This window comes from Manacus candei, unplaced genomic scaffold, assembly GCF_025592945.1.
Source record: "Manacus candei isolate 608988 ecotype Guabito, Panama unplaced genomic scaffold, ASM2559294v1 h1tg000009l, whole genome shotgun sequence".
Lineage (NCBI taxonomy): Eukaryota > Metazoa > Chordata > Aves > Passeriformes > Pipridae > Manacus > Manacus candei.
In genome coordinates this window covers 1281519-1300811 of record NW_026138057.1, presented here as the reverse complement: position 1 = coordinate 1300811, position 19293 = coordinate 1281519, and the positions used below count along the sequence as shown (strand labels likewise).

The window sequence follows — 19293 nt, the reverse complement described above, 5'->3', positions numbered from 1 at the left end:
GAAGTTTACAATCCTGTGATAGTCCTTCAGTATCCAGAGAAATCTGAACACGTATAGCAGTATTCCCAGGTGAATTCTTAACCTAGCTAAAATACAAGTCTCAAAATGACATAATTCGATAGAATAGATGAGAATTTAAACCTCTTATTCATCTTTTATGGTTAAAACTCACAGTTTTCTGGAAGATAAAAAACAGTAAGCAATGAAATGTCAACCCTTTTTTCCTCTCCCCACCCCCAGTCCCTGAATACAATATGTCTTGGGTCCTCTAATGAAACAAATACAATGTTTATTTAAAAAAAAAAGCAACCTATGGCTCTGAGACACTGGATCCCTCTTTGATGGGAGAACACTGCTGATCTGTTTTACTCGTGCTTTTGGTATGAGTACAAATGATGACTTACTCAAAAAGGTCAGACTGCTCTGCAAGATAGATTAAATAGATAAGCTTAAGGCAACAATAAACAATTTTGAGATATGTAAGTGGTACATAGGACTTCATGTATTGCAGGTTCTCCAATATGAAAAGCTATTGCCAAATGGCAATAAAATATTGCTTTTCACCTACAAATTGATTCTTACTAATTAACAGTCAAAAGTTCTGCATCAGTGGCCCATCACCTTTTCAATCAATAAAGACAGATGAAGAACAAATTTTTCTAGTCTGACAAGCCTTAAAGCTTGTTATCTGCTGGGAGTTTTTTGCAAGAACTAAATTTTCACGTTGCTCAACTCTGCCCAGGAGAGTTTCAGCGTTGCACTCACCTGCTCATATTTTCATCCATTGTAAACAAGCCATAAAGAAAACAGATTAAGCCAACAACTGCTGCAAGGAATAACATCTCAGTGTAAAATCCCAGCCAGGCAAAATAGATTCCAATCTTCTCACCATAGTACTTCCTGAATACCAAAAAAAAAAAAAATAAAAAAAATGCAATTAACAGGAATAAAAAGCAAAATTCAGAACTGTAATAGAGCAATCTGGCCAGAGTAAAAATTAAACACTTGGCAAAATTCTCTTTTAACATAAGAGTAAATGCATTGATGTACAGTGGAAAAATGATTTGAAGCTGGCCATGGGAAGTTACTCAAGCTGAATGAACCAGATGACTGAACGTCCCTTTTTCCCTCCTAGCAGAAGCTCCAGCTTTAAAATCACTCTTTCTCTTTCCCACAGGATAATGCAAATGAAGATTTATTTTCTGATTTTTCCAGGGAGTTACACAAGTGAAACTGAGTACACCAGTCCTGATCATATCCTTAGGAGAAATGGATAATCCACAGAAATACAACCACCCGCGTTACAAATGGAGAACTGTAACCTGTGAACAAAGTAATATTTTGTTGTCTAGGATGGGCTGAAAAAGAGATCTTGGGTGAGATGAGTTTAAATTTAGGCTTATAAACTAAGAGTCAAGCTTCCAAACTGTTTTTATCAGTGTTTTTTTCAAGTCTGTGTTGAAATTTCAGCATTTCAAATTGCCCTTTAAAAATTCGTGTAGGTATCGATTATAAAATCCAAGATATTCTCTGCATGTGTTTCTCTAAATCTGAATTATCTGTAAGCTACAAATGAGTATCAGCTGTATGACAGTGAAAACCCAGGGAAACACAACAAACCACAGGCTGCACTGTACCTGATAAGGTCCAAAGGCTGCTCTTTGTAGAAGCGCAGGAAACGGGCCCACTCCATGTAGAGCGTGTACCTCTCGTTGTCACAGTTGGGATCATTTGCCTTTTTCCAGTACTGGCACTGTGACCAAATCAAAGAAAAACAGGAAAATTAATTTCTAACTGGAAACCAGGAAGTTTAAACAACCTAAAGTCTGCATTTTGAAAATATTTTAAGAGCTTAAATAAGTATTTTTAGACGGAGATTTGTGAGTCTGTCTCACAAGTTTTGGAATTTTTTCACATGATTTTTTAGCATTTAAGTTTGCTTGTACTTGTATAGGAGAGATTCTTGCTTTTTATTATCTGTGGTTTTGGTAGTCCCAACAGGATAAATAATTACTTCCCAGCCTAGACTAGCCTTCTACAGCATAGATCCTGATCAGCTAAAATTTCCCACTGATAACCTAAGGAATGTCCATTCACCCATTTATTTTTATTTTCTAAGGAAAGAAAAAATATTTGCAAACATTTAAAAATATAAATCTATATAAAGTATCTAAAAATGCCTTATGGTAGAATTCAGAGATATAAGTCTCTAAAGAAATGATGTGACTGACACAGGGGTATATCCTAAAAACTCCTCCACAGGAAGAAACATTTCAGTACATAAAAGACAAATAGCAGGGCTTGTTTCGTGTATTATTAAACAGAATCAATGGGACAAATGGAAGGGTTTGAGCACATTTTTGTATCTGCTGGAAACAGCAAATTCACAGCAGGTAAAAGATTGAAAACACTGGGAAATGCTCAAGGAAGCAGAAAGCTAAAATACTTACATCATGAAGAGGATATGCAGCTGTATAGGTGCCATTGTTTAGCAGTCTCTTAATCCCAAATTTTTTCTTCCCTTCTTCTGTTCCATAAGGGCAACGCGTAAGAATATAATTAACCTGGGATTCAAACACAGGAATTTCAGAACTTTCCTATTTTAAGGCCATTTAACAGAACCCTACAATGGTCGTGCACTGTGTGTAATCTGCTGGAACAATATGCAAAAGCAGGAGGTGTTTCTTCAGAAGGCCTTACCCCATGTAAAAATACTGAGGGCACAACTGCCTTACAGACAGACACTCAGAAGATCCGTTCCAACAAGTATCCCACCAGATTTCTAAGAAAGACACACAGGCACCCAGGCTTCCCTGTACCTACCACAGAGTTTCTATGCCCCCTCCTTCCTTGCAGGAATGTTCTGATGGGGCTGTGTAAAACTGCACGTAAATGCAAGCAGCCAAACTGATGTACGTACAATTCTGTTCCTCATGGACGGGGAGAAGAAAGTGCTCTCGTCGTTTATGAGGTACAGTTCCTGCTTGTCCTTGCTGAACGGGGCTGTGAAATAATCCGGCTCAGGGTGCATCACCTTCTCGGGCAGCCTGAGTGGGAAAAGCATGCAGTCCAGGGGGTTCTCCACCGTGGAGGGAATGTCATTCTCCTTGATGGGAACTTTGATGTTCAGCACCTCTGCGTACGTGATCAGCACCTCCCACGGCGCGTGGATCTTCACAAAAAAGATCTTGCCATCTTCAGATTCCTGCCCCGGGAGAGTTAAACCAGTTAAATCAGGTGTCAGACCACACTGTTTTATTGCAAGATTTATGGGAGTAGTTTTTATACACAATTTATTCACTTCTACATATTTCTGAAAGGTTTAAAAAAAAAAAGGAGGAGGGAATAGGGGAACTTTTTGTATATATATATATTTAATTGAAAAGTTTATCTGAGTCGTTATCCATTCATAAAAACAATCTTTGCACTACTAAAAGCTCACGAAGGCTTTTCAAACTATATTAATCTCATACACTGAGGCCTGAAAATTGTCATTACACTGAATGCACTGGAAATACAAGGAATATTCTTATCATAGGCCTCACCCAACAGTGTACTTTCAGTATTCCTCTGCATACACAGCAGAAAATGGCAATCAGAAGGTACTTTTGACATATTGCTCAATGAATCCCCTATCCATGGATGTTACAAAGTCTGAACTTCATCAAGAGTTACTTTACCCCACCCAGCCTCTGGCACACTGACTGCATCAGTCAAAATCTCATGTTCTCCAGTTGTTAAACCAAACAGTAACACTAATCAAACATCCTCAAGTTGTTTCACCCTTTCCTCATAATTACAACATCCATTGGGCATAACTAATCCACTCACCAACCTTCCAAACTTATTACTCATTGTTAGGCAGGATTAAATGTAGTTGTGAGCATACTTCCCATTTAAGTGGATTTAAATCAAATCACAGCTATTCTGGAACCACTTTCTTTTTGTTATGAAATCAAAAGCCAATCTCTTCCTCTTGAATCACAATTATTCTGCTTCTGCAATTCTTATGAACGTATCTAGAAAAAGGACTCAAACATATTAATCCTGTTTCACCTAAGTCACACTCCACTGAAATCCACAAGCATAATTGATAATTTTTCCCAAAGAAACAAAGTGGTTTATTAATTTGCAAGTCTACTTCTCTCATCCTAATTTTTCCTTTTTTTTTTTTACCTTCTTGTCTTCTGTTTCTAGTTCCAAACCTGCCTTTTGCAGATTGCTCTCAAATTCTTTTCGTCTTTCCTAGAGAGAAACAAAATACTTTAGTAAGTGACAAAGTTAGCAACTAACTGATCCCTTACTGATGACTCACTGAGTTTCAACTTCTCTCAGCTGCCCTGATGACAACCCCTTAATGCTATGTGACCTTCTAAAAGCAATCAGACAAAAACCAGCTGATGCACACCAGGCCACTTCCGAGTGCAGGCCGGCTTTGTGATGGCAACACATCGGGAATTGCAACAGGAAACCTACTGGGTAGGAAAAGGCATGTTCTGGTTAATCAGAGAAGGAATTGATGTCTTGTGTTCTGAGCACTTCTGACTCTTCAGGAGGCTGGTATGTGGGGTGTGTAACTGTTCAAGTTCAGCTACATTGCTAAGAGAATGTCAATCAAAACTAGATGGAAGGAAAAATCCTGGAAGCACGTGGAAGACTGATTGCTCACAGTCCCACCTATTTACCTGTTTTACAATTATGCCTGATAGAGATGTTCAAGTACTGATTACAGGCAATTCAAACAGTACTTCACAAACATCACTGTAACACTAGATAAGACCACGTGTGATCTTCCATGTGCTTAGCTTGCACAAAGTCAGTGTGGACTTCAGCAGAGTCAAACAAACCTGCCTGTGGCAGTGAGCAGTGGCTGCGTGACCTCTCTGAGCTTGAGATTCTTCTGGAACTCTTTATTTTGCCAAGCCTTTAGGTGCCTTTAGGGAAGAACATTTTCTTCCCCTCCTTCTCCGTGTAATTTTTGCTCCGACTGGGAGATTGCATTCATTTCCTTTCAATTACACAAAACTGGCAGAAGAACTGTCAGAATAACCATAAAGTAAGGCAAATATTGAGACCTAGCCTCTTTGAAATGCACAAGCTAGACCACAAATTTATTTTTGTCTAAAACCTGCAATGCTGCCTGATGTTTTTTCTATTGAAAGGTCTTAAATGACATTTTTCAAACACACTTAAAAATGCAAAACACCACAGTTGTCAGCCAATTTCCTTTCCCTGCATGTCTGTGAGCAGCAGTCTGCCCTTTTTGCATTTCAGTTTGCATAAACTACTCAGACAAATGAATACAGACTGAAGAATAGCTTTCACAGCCCTCAAATGTACCTTAAGACGTATTGATGTATTTTCTTGTGCTAGCAGCCTTTCATTTTTACTTGTCCCATCTGATTTTGCCAAATATTATTAGATATTAAATTAGACACTTGACTATAGGAGTTGCAAAGATGCTAACTCCTCAATTCTAGAACATGTTGGGGGCAAATGCCATTCCATGCAGTATTTTTGAATAATCAATCCCACTAAACTTCTTGCATGCACCTCTCAAACAGAAAACAATACAACTAAAAGGTGATTTAGGAGTGTATGTTGAAGTGTTATAGAAAATCTGACATCTAAGGCTAGTATCCAAAGCTATGTGCTAGTCTGGATTACATTTTCTCCAAACAAAGCACAGTGGTGTGTGTTCTTTCCCCAGCAAACACTGGAGGAGAGCCAAGTGAGTCAGTTCAGAGGCTCCTCTGCCACCAGACACCAGCCAGCTCCTCTCCAGCTGTGCAGCTCAGGAACAGACAGTGCCAAAGGGTCTGGCCCATTACTTATCCTTCTTATTTTTCCTTACTATACACTTAGTGTGACAAACTACAGTGGTCTAATAGAAATTATGCTCTTTTTAGCACTTTGCTCTCCTCCCATAAGCCCCCTTCTCTGAAACCTATGCAAGGTACTGAACTTTCCAGTCACTGGAAACAACCATTTTTAAAAGGAAATCAGTCTGCTGCTATTGCAAAACCAAAAAACCCAAAACCAACATACCCTTGGACCAGTGCTGGTTGGTTTTAATGTGTACTTGTTAGAATTTTAAGCTTCCTGCCTCAAACCTAAAAAGCTGTACCTGGTGGATATATTTCTGATTCTGCTAGAGAGGCCACTCTGCAGTCACAGAGGGAAGTTCTGTAAGTCATCCCATTAGTGAAGACCAGCCAGAGTAGGCTAATGCCCTTCCTCACATCTTAAGTATAGTTCTTAAGCCTCTCCCAAGCATCTGTAAAGCACTGAAACCACATTTTCTGAGACCACCGTGGCCTAGGTAGGAGAGAGGCCAGTAGAGCATTGACCTCTCCAAACACTGCTGTGGATATCTCACATGGTGGGGGATAAGCACAGACTAACTCTATCATCTAACACATGCTAGGCTGTAAGGAACCATCCTGATAAGATTAACAAAGCAAGATCCAAAGTTCAGCAGTACTAAAAAGCCCAATGCAGATGTAACACTGCATGATCAGTGGAAGAGAGACAACTACTATAAACCTGTTTGTGGTGGTACTGCCTGTCACAACAGTCAAGGATCAGGAGATTAAAGTAATTTTAAGTTTACAACATAATACTCCTTAATCAAACTCCTCTTCCTTGCTTTTCCTCTTCCTTTAGGCAGGGAGCACCAAGCTCACCAAAGCCTTTTACGTATCAGGATTCTTGGGCTTATTCTAACTGCAGTCAGTAGGATACTGGGAAGTAAACATGGCCTTGGGAAACATTTACATGCTACTAGTAAGGTGTACAAGAACCCTGCTCTTAGCTGTATCCTAGAGAACACAGTATGGGATCAGTCTGATCTTGGTCAGGCTGCACACACAGCTCCCTCGGAAGAAAGTTTCAGACGAGATGGAGCCTGTTTAGGAAAGGCCTCTTGTCATCTCATCCACCCACAGCCATGAGAGCAGGAGGCCAACAGCACGGATAACTGGCCCTCTGGCAGCCTGCAGGGACTGCCCACATGGCTGGGAGGGTGCTCCCTGTGCCCTCCAAAGTGAGTCTCTCTGTTGACCAGTGACAGGACTTGAGGGAATAGCATGAAGCTGTTTCAGGGGAGGTTTAGGTTGGGTATTAGGAAGTAAAAGTTCAAGCAGCATTTGGACAATGCTCTCAGACACATGATGGGATTATTGGGCTGTCCTGTGCAGGGCCAGAAGTTGGACTTTGATCCTGATAGGTCCTTTCCAACTCAGCATATTTAATGATTCTGTGGTTCTATGAACTCCTGAACTCCAGTGCCCGATCACCCTCGGGGTGAAAAACCTTTAGTTCCTAATACCCAACCTAAACCTCCCTCAACTCAGCTTCATGCCATTTCCTCAAGCCTTATCACAGGTCACAAGAGTGAAGAGATCAGAACAGTATGTGCCCCTCCTCTTCCCCTCATGAGCAAGCTGTAGACTGCAATGAGGTCTCCCCCCAGTCTCCTCTTCTCCAGGCTGAACGGAACAAGTGCCCTCAGCCCCTCCTGATACATCTTCCCCTCCAGGCCCTTCACCCTTGTGGCCTCCTTTGGACACTCTCTAATAGCTTCATGTCTTTTTTATATTGTGGTGCCCAAAACTGCACACAATATTCCAGGTGAGGCCACCCCAGTGCAGAGCAGGGTGGGACAATCCCCTCCCTCGCCTGGCTGGCAATGCTTTGTCTGACAAACCCCAGGACACAGTTGATCCTCCTGGCTGCCAGGGCACTGCTGACTCATTGGAATATCCTCAGGATATTCTATGATTCCTTCTGCAAGTACCAGCCAAGCTGCTGTAAAGCAGCAGGGAGAAGTGCCCAGCTTGGATGGAGCCCAGCTTTCAGCCGTGCCTGCAGAGCTGGACACGCAGCTTCTCCCAGCCAGCAGCCTAACAGGGCTGACAGCACCAGCAACAAGCATCTGATACTTGCTGGCCCTGGCTCCCTAACTCTGGGCTATGTGGTGCCTCCAAGAAAGCAGAAGTTTCTGTTCGAGATGATGAAAACTGGAAAAGGGTTCAATAAAATGTCTTTGTGTATCTCCGTGCACCACTGGGGACAGGGGCACTTTGCTTCCAGTCAACACAGGAGCAAGTAACTTTGCACAGAAATCCCTGAGTCCTAATGCTCTGGAGTTCTTGTGAAGAAATATACTTAGGGACAATTAAGATCATGTTCTAGTTATAAAATATCTAACGAATTATTAATAAATTCTATTTATTTTTTTGATGGTCACATACATCTCATATGTGAGTAAAATATTTCCACTTATGTGCTGGAGATTTTAAGGAAAAATATAAAAGTATTGTCTCACAAAAATATAATCCTAATTTTTGTTAAGAGGAGTTTGTGTTTTGGATTTAGAAGGTAAGTTCAAAACAGCGTTGAAGCTGGAATATGTCTGGGAACATCAAAGAAGTTAATGCAGGAAACTAAGGGAGAAGATGAACAGACCATCTCTTACATCTGTATTAGGGCTGTGTTGAAATACACAAAGGAGTTATTTATCCCATTCTTAGAAATGCAGAATAAAGCTGTTTCCTTGAGACAAGGAAACAAAACCCTTTGTCACAACTGTTAATTCTCTTTGTATGAACATTCCTATTCTTAGCTGTTCCATTTTGCTGTATCATTGTGCCACAGCAAAAGAAATTCACACTGCTGTGATGACTGTACAATATCAAGTACAGTATATGTCAGATGAATTCCAGATGCTGCAGTGCACCAATCTTGCTCCCACAGAGACAACAGTAATTGTATGCTAAGAAGTCTGCACCAATTTACAGGCATACTAATTGCATAAAGGTCTATGCTGAACACAAATATAGGGCAAATGCAGATTCTCCAGGAACCGTGTAAAACCATTGATATCTCCATGCCTGCTTGTCCAGTGACTGCAGAGCTAATCTACAGGGCCACTGACCAAACCTCTTCCTCCATGGGGCCACAAACTCTTTTCCAACTAACAGACATACACGAGAATTAAACCTCACAAAACTTAACAGGGATGTTTTGGCCTTTTGCAAGGCAGAGATGTTTCTTCCTAGCAAGTGCATTTTTACCTCAGGGAGGAAACACAGCATTAGCTACAAACTCTTGGGCTCCTCCTCACATGGACCCTTCAGTCAATAATGACACTCATGTTCCTGGCCTCTGGTCTGGCAAAGATTCCTGTTACCCCCCAATGATCCATAAAGCAATGAGGAGGAAACTGCTGCACACAATATGAACAAGGGACTGACCATCTGGCTTATTCTCCTTCCCACTTGAAACATTACCTAAATAGTCTCAATTTCTTTTCTCATCTTAAATAATTTGAGTATGACTAATGGAGAAGTCTATTTTAAGAGCTGCTTTGACAAATTCTGCATGGATATCTTTTTTCTCTCTATGCTGAGTGGTCTGCTCTTCCTCCTTTTTTAAATGCATTTTGCTTTGCAGGAGAAGAAGGAATGCAACTAGGATTACAGCCTGACAGAGGGTTTGAGTTTGAAAAAGTTTTTTATGTCTGTATATAAACCTATGGTACCACAGCTATAAAATAATCCTGGTCTCCCAAGAAAATCTCTGGAATGTGGCTAGCTGAGCAGAGCTGACTGAGGGTGCTTCACCTGGGAAAAGCATCAAACAGAGACAATGACAGAAACTCCTGGGCTTTTTAAGGTAATGAGTAAGATGAGGGGCTGTGCTCTACACTGGATCATATCTGGATGCAAGTTCAGGCAGCATAAATCCTTAATGAAAACAGTATTTCCTTCATAAAGGAATGAAAGCAATAGGTCAGTTTTTTAACAGCTCAATCTTGCAGTTTTTGTTCAAAGGAAATTAGGATTTTTAATTATGAAAGAAATATGAAAAGATATAGATGATAACTGTCCTTTACTTCACAGACCTTTAGTTTTGATCACGATTTTGTCATAAGCATTGGTATAATTAGTTTTTTTCAGATACCCTTATCTTTCAGAATAATATGATTGCAAGAGAATGAAGTTTTTTTGGTGTCTCTCTCTTTTCAATTTTTTTAAATCACGAATAAACTTTGGAGTTATATATTGGAGAGACCAGTTTGTAAATGTAACCTCTCCTGACTCAGAAAGAAGGCAGGAAATACAGAGGAAAAAAAAACCTTAAAATCCCTCTTTTTTTTTTTTTTTAAATATTGTGCTTTATGTGAAGTTTGTTGTTTGTCTTGACTGCATCTCATAGTATAGATTTTTTTTATATAGCTTGAATTTACATGTTTAGCCAAGTTAGGCCACAAGTGTCAGTGTGAGCATGGAACAAATAGGTGTCAGTCAGGGAACTGAATGCTGGGAAGTTCAGGGATAGTCACTGGCATTTTAGAAAAAGCTTGTACTTTGTGCTCTTATCAAAGCCACTTTAAATATTCTCCTAGAACAATGAATATACATATGTAGAGAGTAAGTCAAACATAGGGAAAAGCTCAAAGAGGACATGCTGTGCTTGTGCTACTCAGAGTATATATTACAAAAAGAGTCTCAAAGGTATTAAAGGAAAATTGCATTGATTCTTGGATCTAAGAAATTATTTCTGCTCTAACTGCAGTCAATGGATGGGAAAAAAATAGTTATTGTTAAATCTTGTTTGAATGATGCTTTGCTCATATAGAAGAAACCTGCATTTAAAAGTATTTGCAGACAAAACTATTTACAGATATTTCTCCAAAGTCTCAGCTAGACTGTCCATGAAGAAGTAAAATAATTTGGGTTACTTTGCTCAACTATATTATATATTGCCCAGCCTAAGCAATGGAGAGTGATCAATTCAATAAACACAGTCCCCAAAATCTAATAAAATTTGGTCCTGACACACAACAGTAAATTACACAGAAATTTCTGTACATGGAATGGATTTTCACATAGCTATAAAATTTTTAGCTAAGTCCTATTCCAGTTGAGTGTAGTGATCTGAAAGAATTAGTAACTGATATTCAGGTTATTGGAGATAAAAATTAAGAGGATTTCAAAAAGACAAACTTACCAACTTTTTTTCCAATTCCTTACTAAAATCATCCACATAAGAGAGAACAAAATCGATTCTCCTGACACCATCCCTGAAGAAAATAGAATCTTTGCTTTGATGTCTTTTATCAATCTGTAGAAGATAAAGGCATATGAATAAAAAAACAAGTATTGCTGTTTCTCTAAAATACAACAGAAGACAAAGAAGTTTCCCCACATTGTCACAATTCTTCAGCTTCTTCATAGTTGAAGATATACTTGGGCAAGATTTAACAAGGCTATATCCAGTTAAAGTAATTTCAAAATTAACTGCATATGTCCACAAGCACTACATGTAAATAACTGGTGCAGGAAGAATAAATACATGTTAGTGTAGCAATACTTGTGAATACTTGAAGCAGGTGGCAAAAGGTAAATTCCATGCATTTTCCTCTACATAACAAGATTCACTAAATCAACCACCACAGAGACATATGTCCCAGCAATGACTACATATAAAAATGGCACACAAACAACACAGGAATGACATTTCAAAACTGAGTATTTACTTTCATGGGGAAAAAAACCCCACATCTAATGAAAGGTATCAATGCAACTGGGTAATTAGTATTCCAATTGATCTATTAAAGGTCATATTTTAATTTATCAGCAGGCCAGAGTGTCATAGTAACAACATTTACCTTTTTCATCAATTAGGCCACAGTAATTAATGTTAGGAAAATAAAAGACTATAACCCCACTCTGCTAAGGAAGTTAACTCATTTAGGTAATATTATTTGCAATATTAGGTAATATTATTTGTTATCATATCAATATTCAGCTTTACCAAATTGTGTACAAGACATACAGCAAAGTGCTCTCCAGAAGCTAAATGTTGAGGAATTCCAGAGAGGAAATCTGGCCTCTCTGTTGAGGAAGGCTAGTGTTTTTAAACCACACCCATCAACAAAAGTGTATTTTTATGGAGCTGAATTGGGTTTTCATTTTATTAGAGTAGGAACAAAACAGAGTAATTCAGAGGGCTATGTCTCTGTTGTCTCCGTCTCACACCATGCAAGGATACATGTGAAAAAGTTCCCTGAGAAAGCACAGGATATTTATTTATAACTGTGAACCTTTTTCACAGCTAACAAAAGGCATCACACAGTGAAGCATGTTATTACTGCAGCCATCCAAGCCACTTGCAATACCATTCATCACTGGTTTACCCTGAGACGTCGCTTCAGGAACAGATTGTATCTCCTTCCTCTCTGCTGGAATAACCAACAAGTAGTTAGCAGGCCCACTGCTTCCCTCCAAGGTCCAAACCACCTGCTTGGAGCACACACACCCCAACTACAGTGAGCAAGAAATCCGTGCCCCTTAAAGCTGGGAAAAGCCTCCAACTATCAGAACTAGCACCCACAAATAATATGACTATCACGTCTTTTCTATTAGAGGCAAAGCTGTGCTGGAATCCATTTTGACAGCAAATATATGTTTTAAAAGAATAACTCCTACAGTGCTAGTTGCCATCATTTGGATACTTAAGCAGATTTAAAAAAGAACATTAAGAAAGTGGGTCTGAGTGTAGTGCAAGGGTAATACAACAAGCACACATTTCTGTTACACTCATAACAGGCTGGACCCGCTGGGACACAAAAGGACAAATGGCAACCATGTAATTCCAGAGCTGACAAAATTACAAGCAATATTATCCACATAGTCCAGGACACATGTTTATCTTCAAGTAGGCTGAAATGAAATACAAATAATTGAAAATTCCTATTGTTCCACAACTTTATGCATCTCCATTAGACACACTGGTAACTGCTGGAACCAGACAGCAGCCTACCTGAAGCATCCACGCACTACAGAGAATTCCTGTGTTCCCTATCCTAGCCTTTGGGGAGCTCAAGACACTGCTGCAAAAGGTCAAAGAAATTATTTCCTGAAAATGCTGCCATCCTTTCTTTGCCTTCCCTCTTCAGCAATTTTGAGAGGGTTTTCTGTAGTTTTTCTTCTTGAGAAATATTTACAGCAGATCAATTAAAGTAGACTACTTTGTATGACTGAAATCTGCTACCTCAGAAAATAGTTTTGCTTTCAAATGTAGTACATAATCTTGCATGATTAAGAGGCTCAGAAAAACCATGGAATCCAACAGATGAAAAGAAAAAGCATTTTTCTATCCTATTTTGAACTTACAGGTTTGGGTTTTTCTTTGTAAATATAATTGTGACTACGTGCAAACTGCAACAGTTTAGATGTTGATTTAATCAAGTTATCACAGTGCACAGAACCACACTCACATCTGTAGAGAATCAACAGTAATGTAATTATTCAGCCTTACAGTAAGTGAACCCCAAAGTGCATTCTAACAACTTACAGTGCGGGGGAATTGCCCTAAAAAAGGCCACCCCAACCACTGGTTTACACTGTGTAAGCCACAGAATCATATACACAAAGAAGAAATAAATCAATACATCATATTTACTTCAAAAAATGCTCCTGCCAGAGGAGTATCCCAAATTGTCTGGGTTGCATAGCTATAATTAGATTATTCAATACAATTGAAGTAATACTTTATCTTTAGTGCCACCAACGTTCGTTCATTTTTTAAGATGCGTCAGAACCCTCAGTCATTAAAGGCCTGACTATCAATTTAAGAAGATGCAGTAGTCATTGCTGATCTGCTTTGAGAAGGGGAATACTTATCACTTCCCTCTCCTTCTGTACATAGGATTATTTATCACGGATAGTGACAGGCCTGCTTATTAAACACATAAATTATTCCTTTCCATTTGGTTGCATTTGGATTTTACAAGGAGAACAAGATCAGTCTTGCATACTTATGCAGGTTTGTGCATACATGTGCACCTACAGGTTTAAAATATATAACAAGTTTGTCATTTGCATTGGTGCTATCAGTGAATCACTAAACATTACGGATTAGTAGCAGCTCTTTCCAGAACTGTATTCAAATTAATTATCCTGGACAACCTGCAGTTATTAAATGAAGCTACACCTCATCACAGTAGATGCTTTATAATGTGTTTCTTCTGCAATACAAGTACCAAATTAAAACTTCCCAACACAGCACAGAAAGCGAGCTGAAGCTTTTGAATAATTAAATTATACCCAGTGAGGAATTACAGAAGAGATGGAGCCCCAAGCCATATGGTGAAGACTCTAGAAGTAACAGCCACAAGTCGCAACAAGAGAAATTTCTACTGGATGTGAGGGTGTGGTTGAGTGGGAATGGGTACAAAAGGTTACCTTACCCAGAGGGACTGCATAATCTCCATCCCCAAAGACCACATAGCCTGATCAAGCTAGGCCAGGACTGCACAACCTGACCTAAGTTTGGAGCCAGCCTTGCCTTGGGTAGGAGGCTGGTCAAGGAGACCCCCAGAGGTCACTTCCAACCCAAGTTCACTGCAGGAGCCTATGAAATGGTGTTACTGCAAACATTCAGCATTTACCAACGCTTTCAAAAAGCTGAATAAATCCATCAGCTGCAAAGCAAGTTTACAAAAACCACCTGTTCAAATACTGCCCTCCTGTAGTAACTTTCCAGTCTCAATAGTCTAATTATCTCTCTGAGAACTAAGTGACCTCACAAGTTGCAGACAGATGTGCTAATTGAATGCTGTAATGATCTATCGCAAAGAGAGAAATTTTCTTTTCACATGGCTACAGAAGTGCAAACTTACAGGATTCATACAGAGTTATATTAATATTTCCAATTACCCCATATTCGATAACTTTTGTCTAGACACCCAGTAGAGGTTGGGGTATTGGACCATGTCCAACCAACCAACCTTCCCAGTACCTACACTTGCAATCCTCACCTCGGACACGATCTACAGCCCTGCAGTAGGAAACCCTGACTCAAACAGGACAGGAGACAGGAGAGACCAAGTTGTCAGTATGGAAACAAGCACAGCTCAGGATGAAGTAAGGCTGTAAGAGCCCATGGCCCTCTCTGCCCAGACTGGTTTGGGTATAATGTGTAAATGCTGGCTGGTGGCCCCACACTCCCCAGAACCACCCAGACTGTCCAGCACTGCTGAACGCTCACTGAGGAGCCCTTGGCTCTGCAGGGACCTCAGACACACTTCTGCAGGGCCAAGGCAAACAGTCAGACACGGTGAGCTGGAGAGGGGAAACCCAGCTGCTGGAAGTGGCACCAACCACTAACACTGGCACAGAAAGTGCTTCAGAGAAATGACTTTGGTTTGAAGCTGAGGGCCGGGGACTGCGGTAAATGTCCCCGTGGCCCAACGGCCTCAGGCAGTGTGGGCAGCTCCCACTCAGTGGTTTAAGGGAATCACAGTACCCAAAAAGCAAATATGTTTTGCAGGTTATACCTGAATGATTTAATCTCATGTTTTTACAGGACTCTGAGGGATTTCTGTTTCTGGTCATGCACCTAACAGGAATTTTAGGTCCTTACAGGTCACTTAGCACAGCTCACTCCTTATAGGCAGGGAGCTTCCTCCAAATACACCCTGCTGCTAAATATCCCAGCCCCTCCATACCCATGCTTCAAAGACAGGGGAACGTCTCTTAAAGCAATACTTTTCAGATTGTTACTCAGTCAGAAGAGTGCAAGTTCCTTAGGGGCCTACATTCAGAAACACCCATCCCAAATTCAATGCCCTGGACTTCAAGGCTTCCCAAGAGTCCAACCCCACAGACATGGGACTGCATGTTCAGACCTCAGCACTGTTCCCCTTCTGCTTTTTGCATCTTGCACCTTTTTTGTGAGAAGGTGGTTTAGAGCAGCACTTTCAGTAACAAAGCAGTAACCAACACTAATCTGGGGTGGAGGAACCCATTAGCTTCATTAGAGTTACAGCACAGGGAAGCACCTCTGGCTATGAGGTTACATTAATAACATGGAATGGTTGTTTGTATGAACCCCATCAGCACATCAAAGAGTTATACTGTCATAGTCCTATATTTCCAGGCAAAAAACCTGCCTGAAATTACAAAATGAAATTGGTTTGTAACATTTGCTTGCTTACAAGATAGTCTACAAACCAAATATTTATTTTATTGACTGCATACCTTTGATAATCACACAGGCATGTTAGATCTAAAATGAACAGGGTAAAAAAAACAAAAGAACTGCATTAAAAAGTAATCAGGTAATTTATAAATTTCCACTGCAGAAAAACTTTCAGAATACAGAAATGGACAAAACCATAAGTGTTTAAAAGCTGAACCAAAATACAAGAGAAGCTTCCGTAACTGAAGGGGTAGGAAACATTCAATGGCTTAAAAACAAAGTTAACACCTTCACTCAGATCCCCAGTTTGCAAGGAATATTTATATGCTCCTCCTGTTCACTGAATTAAACACACAGTTACAGGAAAAACATGCGGATCTAAATGCTGCTATGCTAGATACAACTTTATAAATATAAATATATATATTTATATATATTTATATATACACCTATAAATAAGTTTAGACATAATTTTATAAACACACACATATATATAATATAAACGTATTTCCAAAAGCAAAAAGTTCCTGTGAATGCATTTCCAGAACATATGCAAATATACAGGCACTCTCATGAAAATCAAAAAGGCAAATTTCTGGTTTATGCACCATAAACTCAGTTCCCATTTTACCAGAGAGCCCCTTTCCATGAAGTTCTCTTCATTATTCTTCCTTGGAGGAATCCGTGCAACTGAAGAGTTACTCATTTTAAAGAAGTGTATTAACAACACTCTTAACACCACACATCCCAGTTTCCAGTTAGACTTCATGCAGGTTACAAGGTTGCATAAAAAAACCATAATCTTTCCCATCCAAAGAAACACAAAATCCCATGTATTTCTTGCAAGCTGCTTTTTTCACTCTCACTTGTGTTTCATTTCTGAACCACATTAAAATCTGAAAGCTTGAGAACATGCACTTCAAAGCCGTTTAAGACACCAAGATATTTGCACTGAAATTTAAACGCACATAAAAAGCCTCTCTGGATAAACAAGAACAGAACAAAGAAAAATAAAAAGTATGCTAAGAGAGCATAGGTGTTAATGGAAGACACCAGAGCCCAATGTAAGCGAGCAGACAGTTTTAATACACCTCAGCATGTACTTCTTCAGTTATCTTAAGTGAATTTTTGTACTTTTTCTCCATAAAACATGATTATTTTAAGTCTTCTGATATATTTGAGAATTTATAGAGTTATCTTTTCTGTGAATTTCAGTAAGTGGCTACTTTGAGCCTTTCCTTATTATTTGCTACAATGAAAAAAAAAGAGGCAACGCGTTTCAAATTACATCAGTGTTTGTTTCTTGCTCTTTACAACTTTTTAAAGTATCATGCTGACTCACACAGCCCTCAGGCTATCATGGTAACAAGGGACCCCACATTTGTTAATAACACCAGAGTCAGAATGTACCCTATAGCCCATCAAACCAAAACAATGATAAAAAAAGCAAACTTTCCAGTTTTCTCCACCAATCTTAACTTTCCAATTTTGTCTATTATCTTTTTGATTTGCTTGAATTTTTTTTTTTTAAATCATCACCAGGAATAAATGCAAACACCACATTCATAATTTATAAGCTAGAAAAGATTCTTTTTTGGAAGGATGGCATCCTTGAAACTGGAAAATTTTCTGGTGAGGGATGTTTTGGCATACTGTAATAGAAGACGCCACACAAATTCATGCAAGGAAGCATGAATATTGCTTACTGCTTACCACTTGATGTTCAGGGATGAGTAAAGTAGTCTCAGTGCTGCTTAGGCCCTGCCAGTGGCATCACGGGAAAAACATAATGTTGTTAGCGATGATGCAAAGGATGCTTTAAAAATAAAAGGCTAATTCAGAAGAAACAGCGAAGTTTCTGGCTTAAGCTGACAAAAGCTCTTCTGAGCAGTAGATGGATTTTCAGTCTAGACAGTCAAAGTTTAAAGCAATCTCCACTTCCTCAGGCGAGTTTGGTCTCTAGCCTAGGCCACCAACTTTTACATGGCCCCTATTAATTTTAAGTATTAACAATTACCATTTTTGGTAAGAGATATACATCATTCCTCAGCATTTCCCTTAGAAAAAAATAAAGTCTAAACAAGTTTGCAGGGATTACCGTTTACAAGCTGATGAAGGACAACTTTTAACAGCACTCTTATTTCTTTTGATACCAAAGAGAGAAAGTGTACATAGCATAGACAGCTGTGCTCACATCCAGAACAATGCGATGCCCCTTAAACGGCTATTTCTTGAAATACCAACCGAAGTTATACAACATGCACTGAACAAAAACAAATGCAAGGAAACAAACCCTCAATCTCCCAGTGTAGACAAGGTAAATTGGTACCAGTAGTTGCAGTTGTTATTCTTAATGAGACTAGTGAGGGCATTCCAGCTTCCAGTTCTGATCCACAGCCAGTGAGGCCCTACCCTGATTTTAATTGTACAAGGTCTGGTGCTGTTTTCCTGTACATGGGCCTGGGGGCTGCTGCAACATCCTCAGGTCAGACTCCACAGAGGTGACAGGCACACCAAGAACAGAGAGCTCTGCAGAGCACAGCCATGCTACAAAGATAACCATCAGCCATCTGGGGTCCTGGCCCCACGGTGGGATTGCAGCAGCGATGGATTTTGAGATCAGACTTTGCCATTGGAACAAATAATGGTTTGCGATACCTCAGCTGTTCCGCAATATCTAATTCTGACAGCCAATAACATCACACTTTTGTTTTGCTTCTGTACACAAACCACAGACAGGTTTAAATGGTGCAACGAACAGTGTGAGGGCATTATGAAAATATAACAGTTCTCTATGGAATTCAGTTAACTTTCAATAGAAGCAGAATACTAACAGCATTTCATTATTGGACCATCATTCATTGCTTTAGAACTTTAATATTTCAAAAGGTTTATTACCCTAAAACCAATTTTCATAAAGTACTGTTTATTATTTTTTAAATTAGAAAACAATATTTTTCACTTTCATTACCATTTTTCTTAAGAGAAACCACTGAATTTCATTCCTGTAATTTTGTGAAACAAATGTGCTGGTTTTGTCCTATTGACACGTCAAGTAATACATAAACACATCTTTTCATTCTTTTTATGATGTTATCTCTGGGTATTTGCTTATCTAAGTAAGACAAAAATGTCCCTTTCAGAACGCAGTCAAACAAACACAGAGAGATCGATCTGGATTTTGGCAAGGAATCCACATGAGAACCAGTGCAAATATAAATAGCTGCACTATGCTCTTCCTGTGAGATAGTCTGACCTGGGTTTACAACTCTAATCCTCATGTCACTGATGCTACAGGAA

General features: G+C 39.4%; 1 protein-coding gene across 7 annotated transcripts in view; it reads right to left on the bottom strand.

The window, feature by feature from the left end:
- Nucleotides 1-19293, bottom strand: part of ANO5 (anoctamin 5) — a 54964-nt gene that overhangs the window by 17815 nt on the left and 17856 nt on the right. For 2 of the 7 annotated variants that reach the window (XM_051777266.1, XM_051777269.1), the window contains 8 exons: nt 17707-17754; nt 12206-12250; nt 11017-11130; nt 4177-4245; nt 2921-3205; nt 2451-2564; nt 1638-1753; nt 766-900 (listed from right to left, as the gene is read on the bottom strand). In XM_051777266.1, the coding sequence (XP_051633226.1) occupies nt 766-900; nt 1638-1753; nt 2451-2564; nt 2921-3205; nt 4177-4245; nt 11017-11130; nt 12206-12250; nt 17707-17754 (926 nt within the window). The remainder of the gene's footprint in view (nt 1-765; nt 901-1637; nt 1754-2450; nt 2565-2920; nt 3206-4176; nt 4246-11016; nt 11131-12205; nt 12251-17706; nt 17755-19293) is intronic. The other 5 variants (XM_051777268.1, XM_051777270.1, XM_051777271.1 and 2 more) reach the window with 3 other exon arrangements.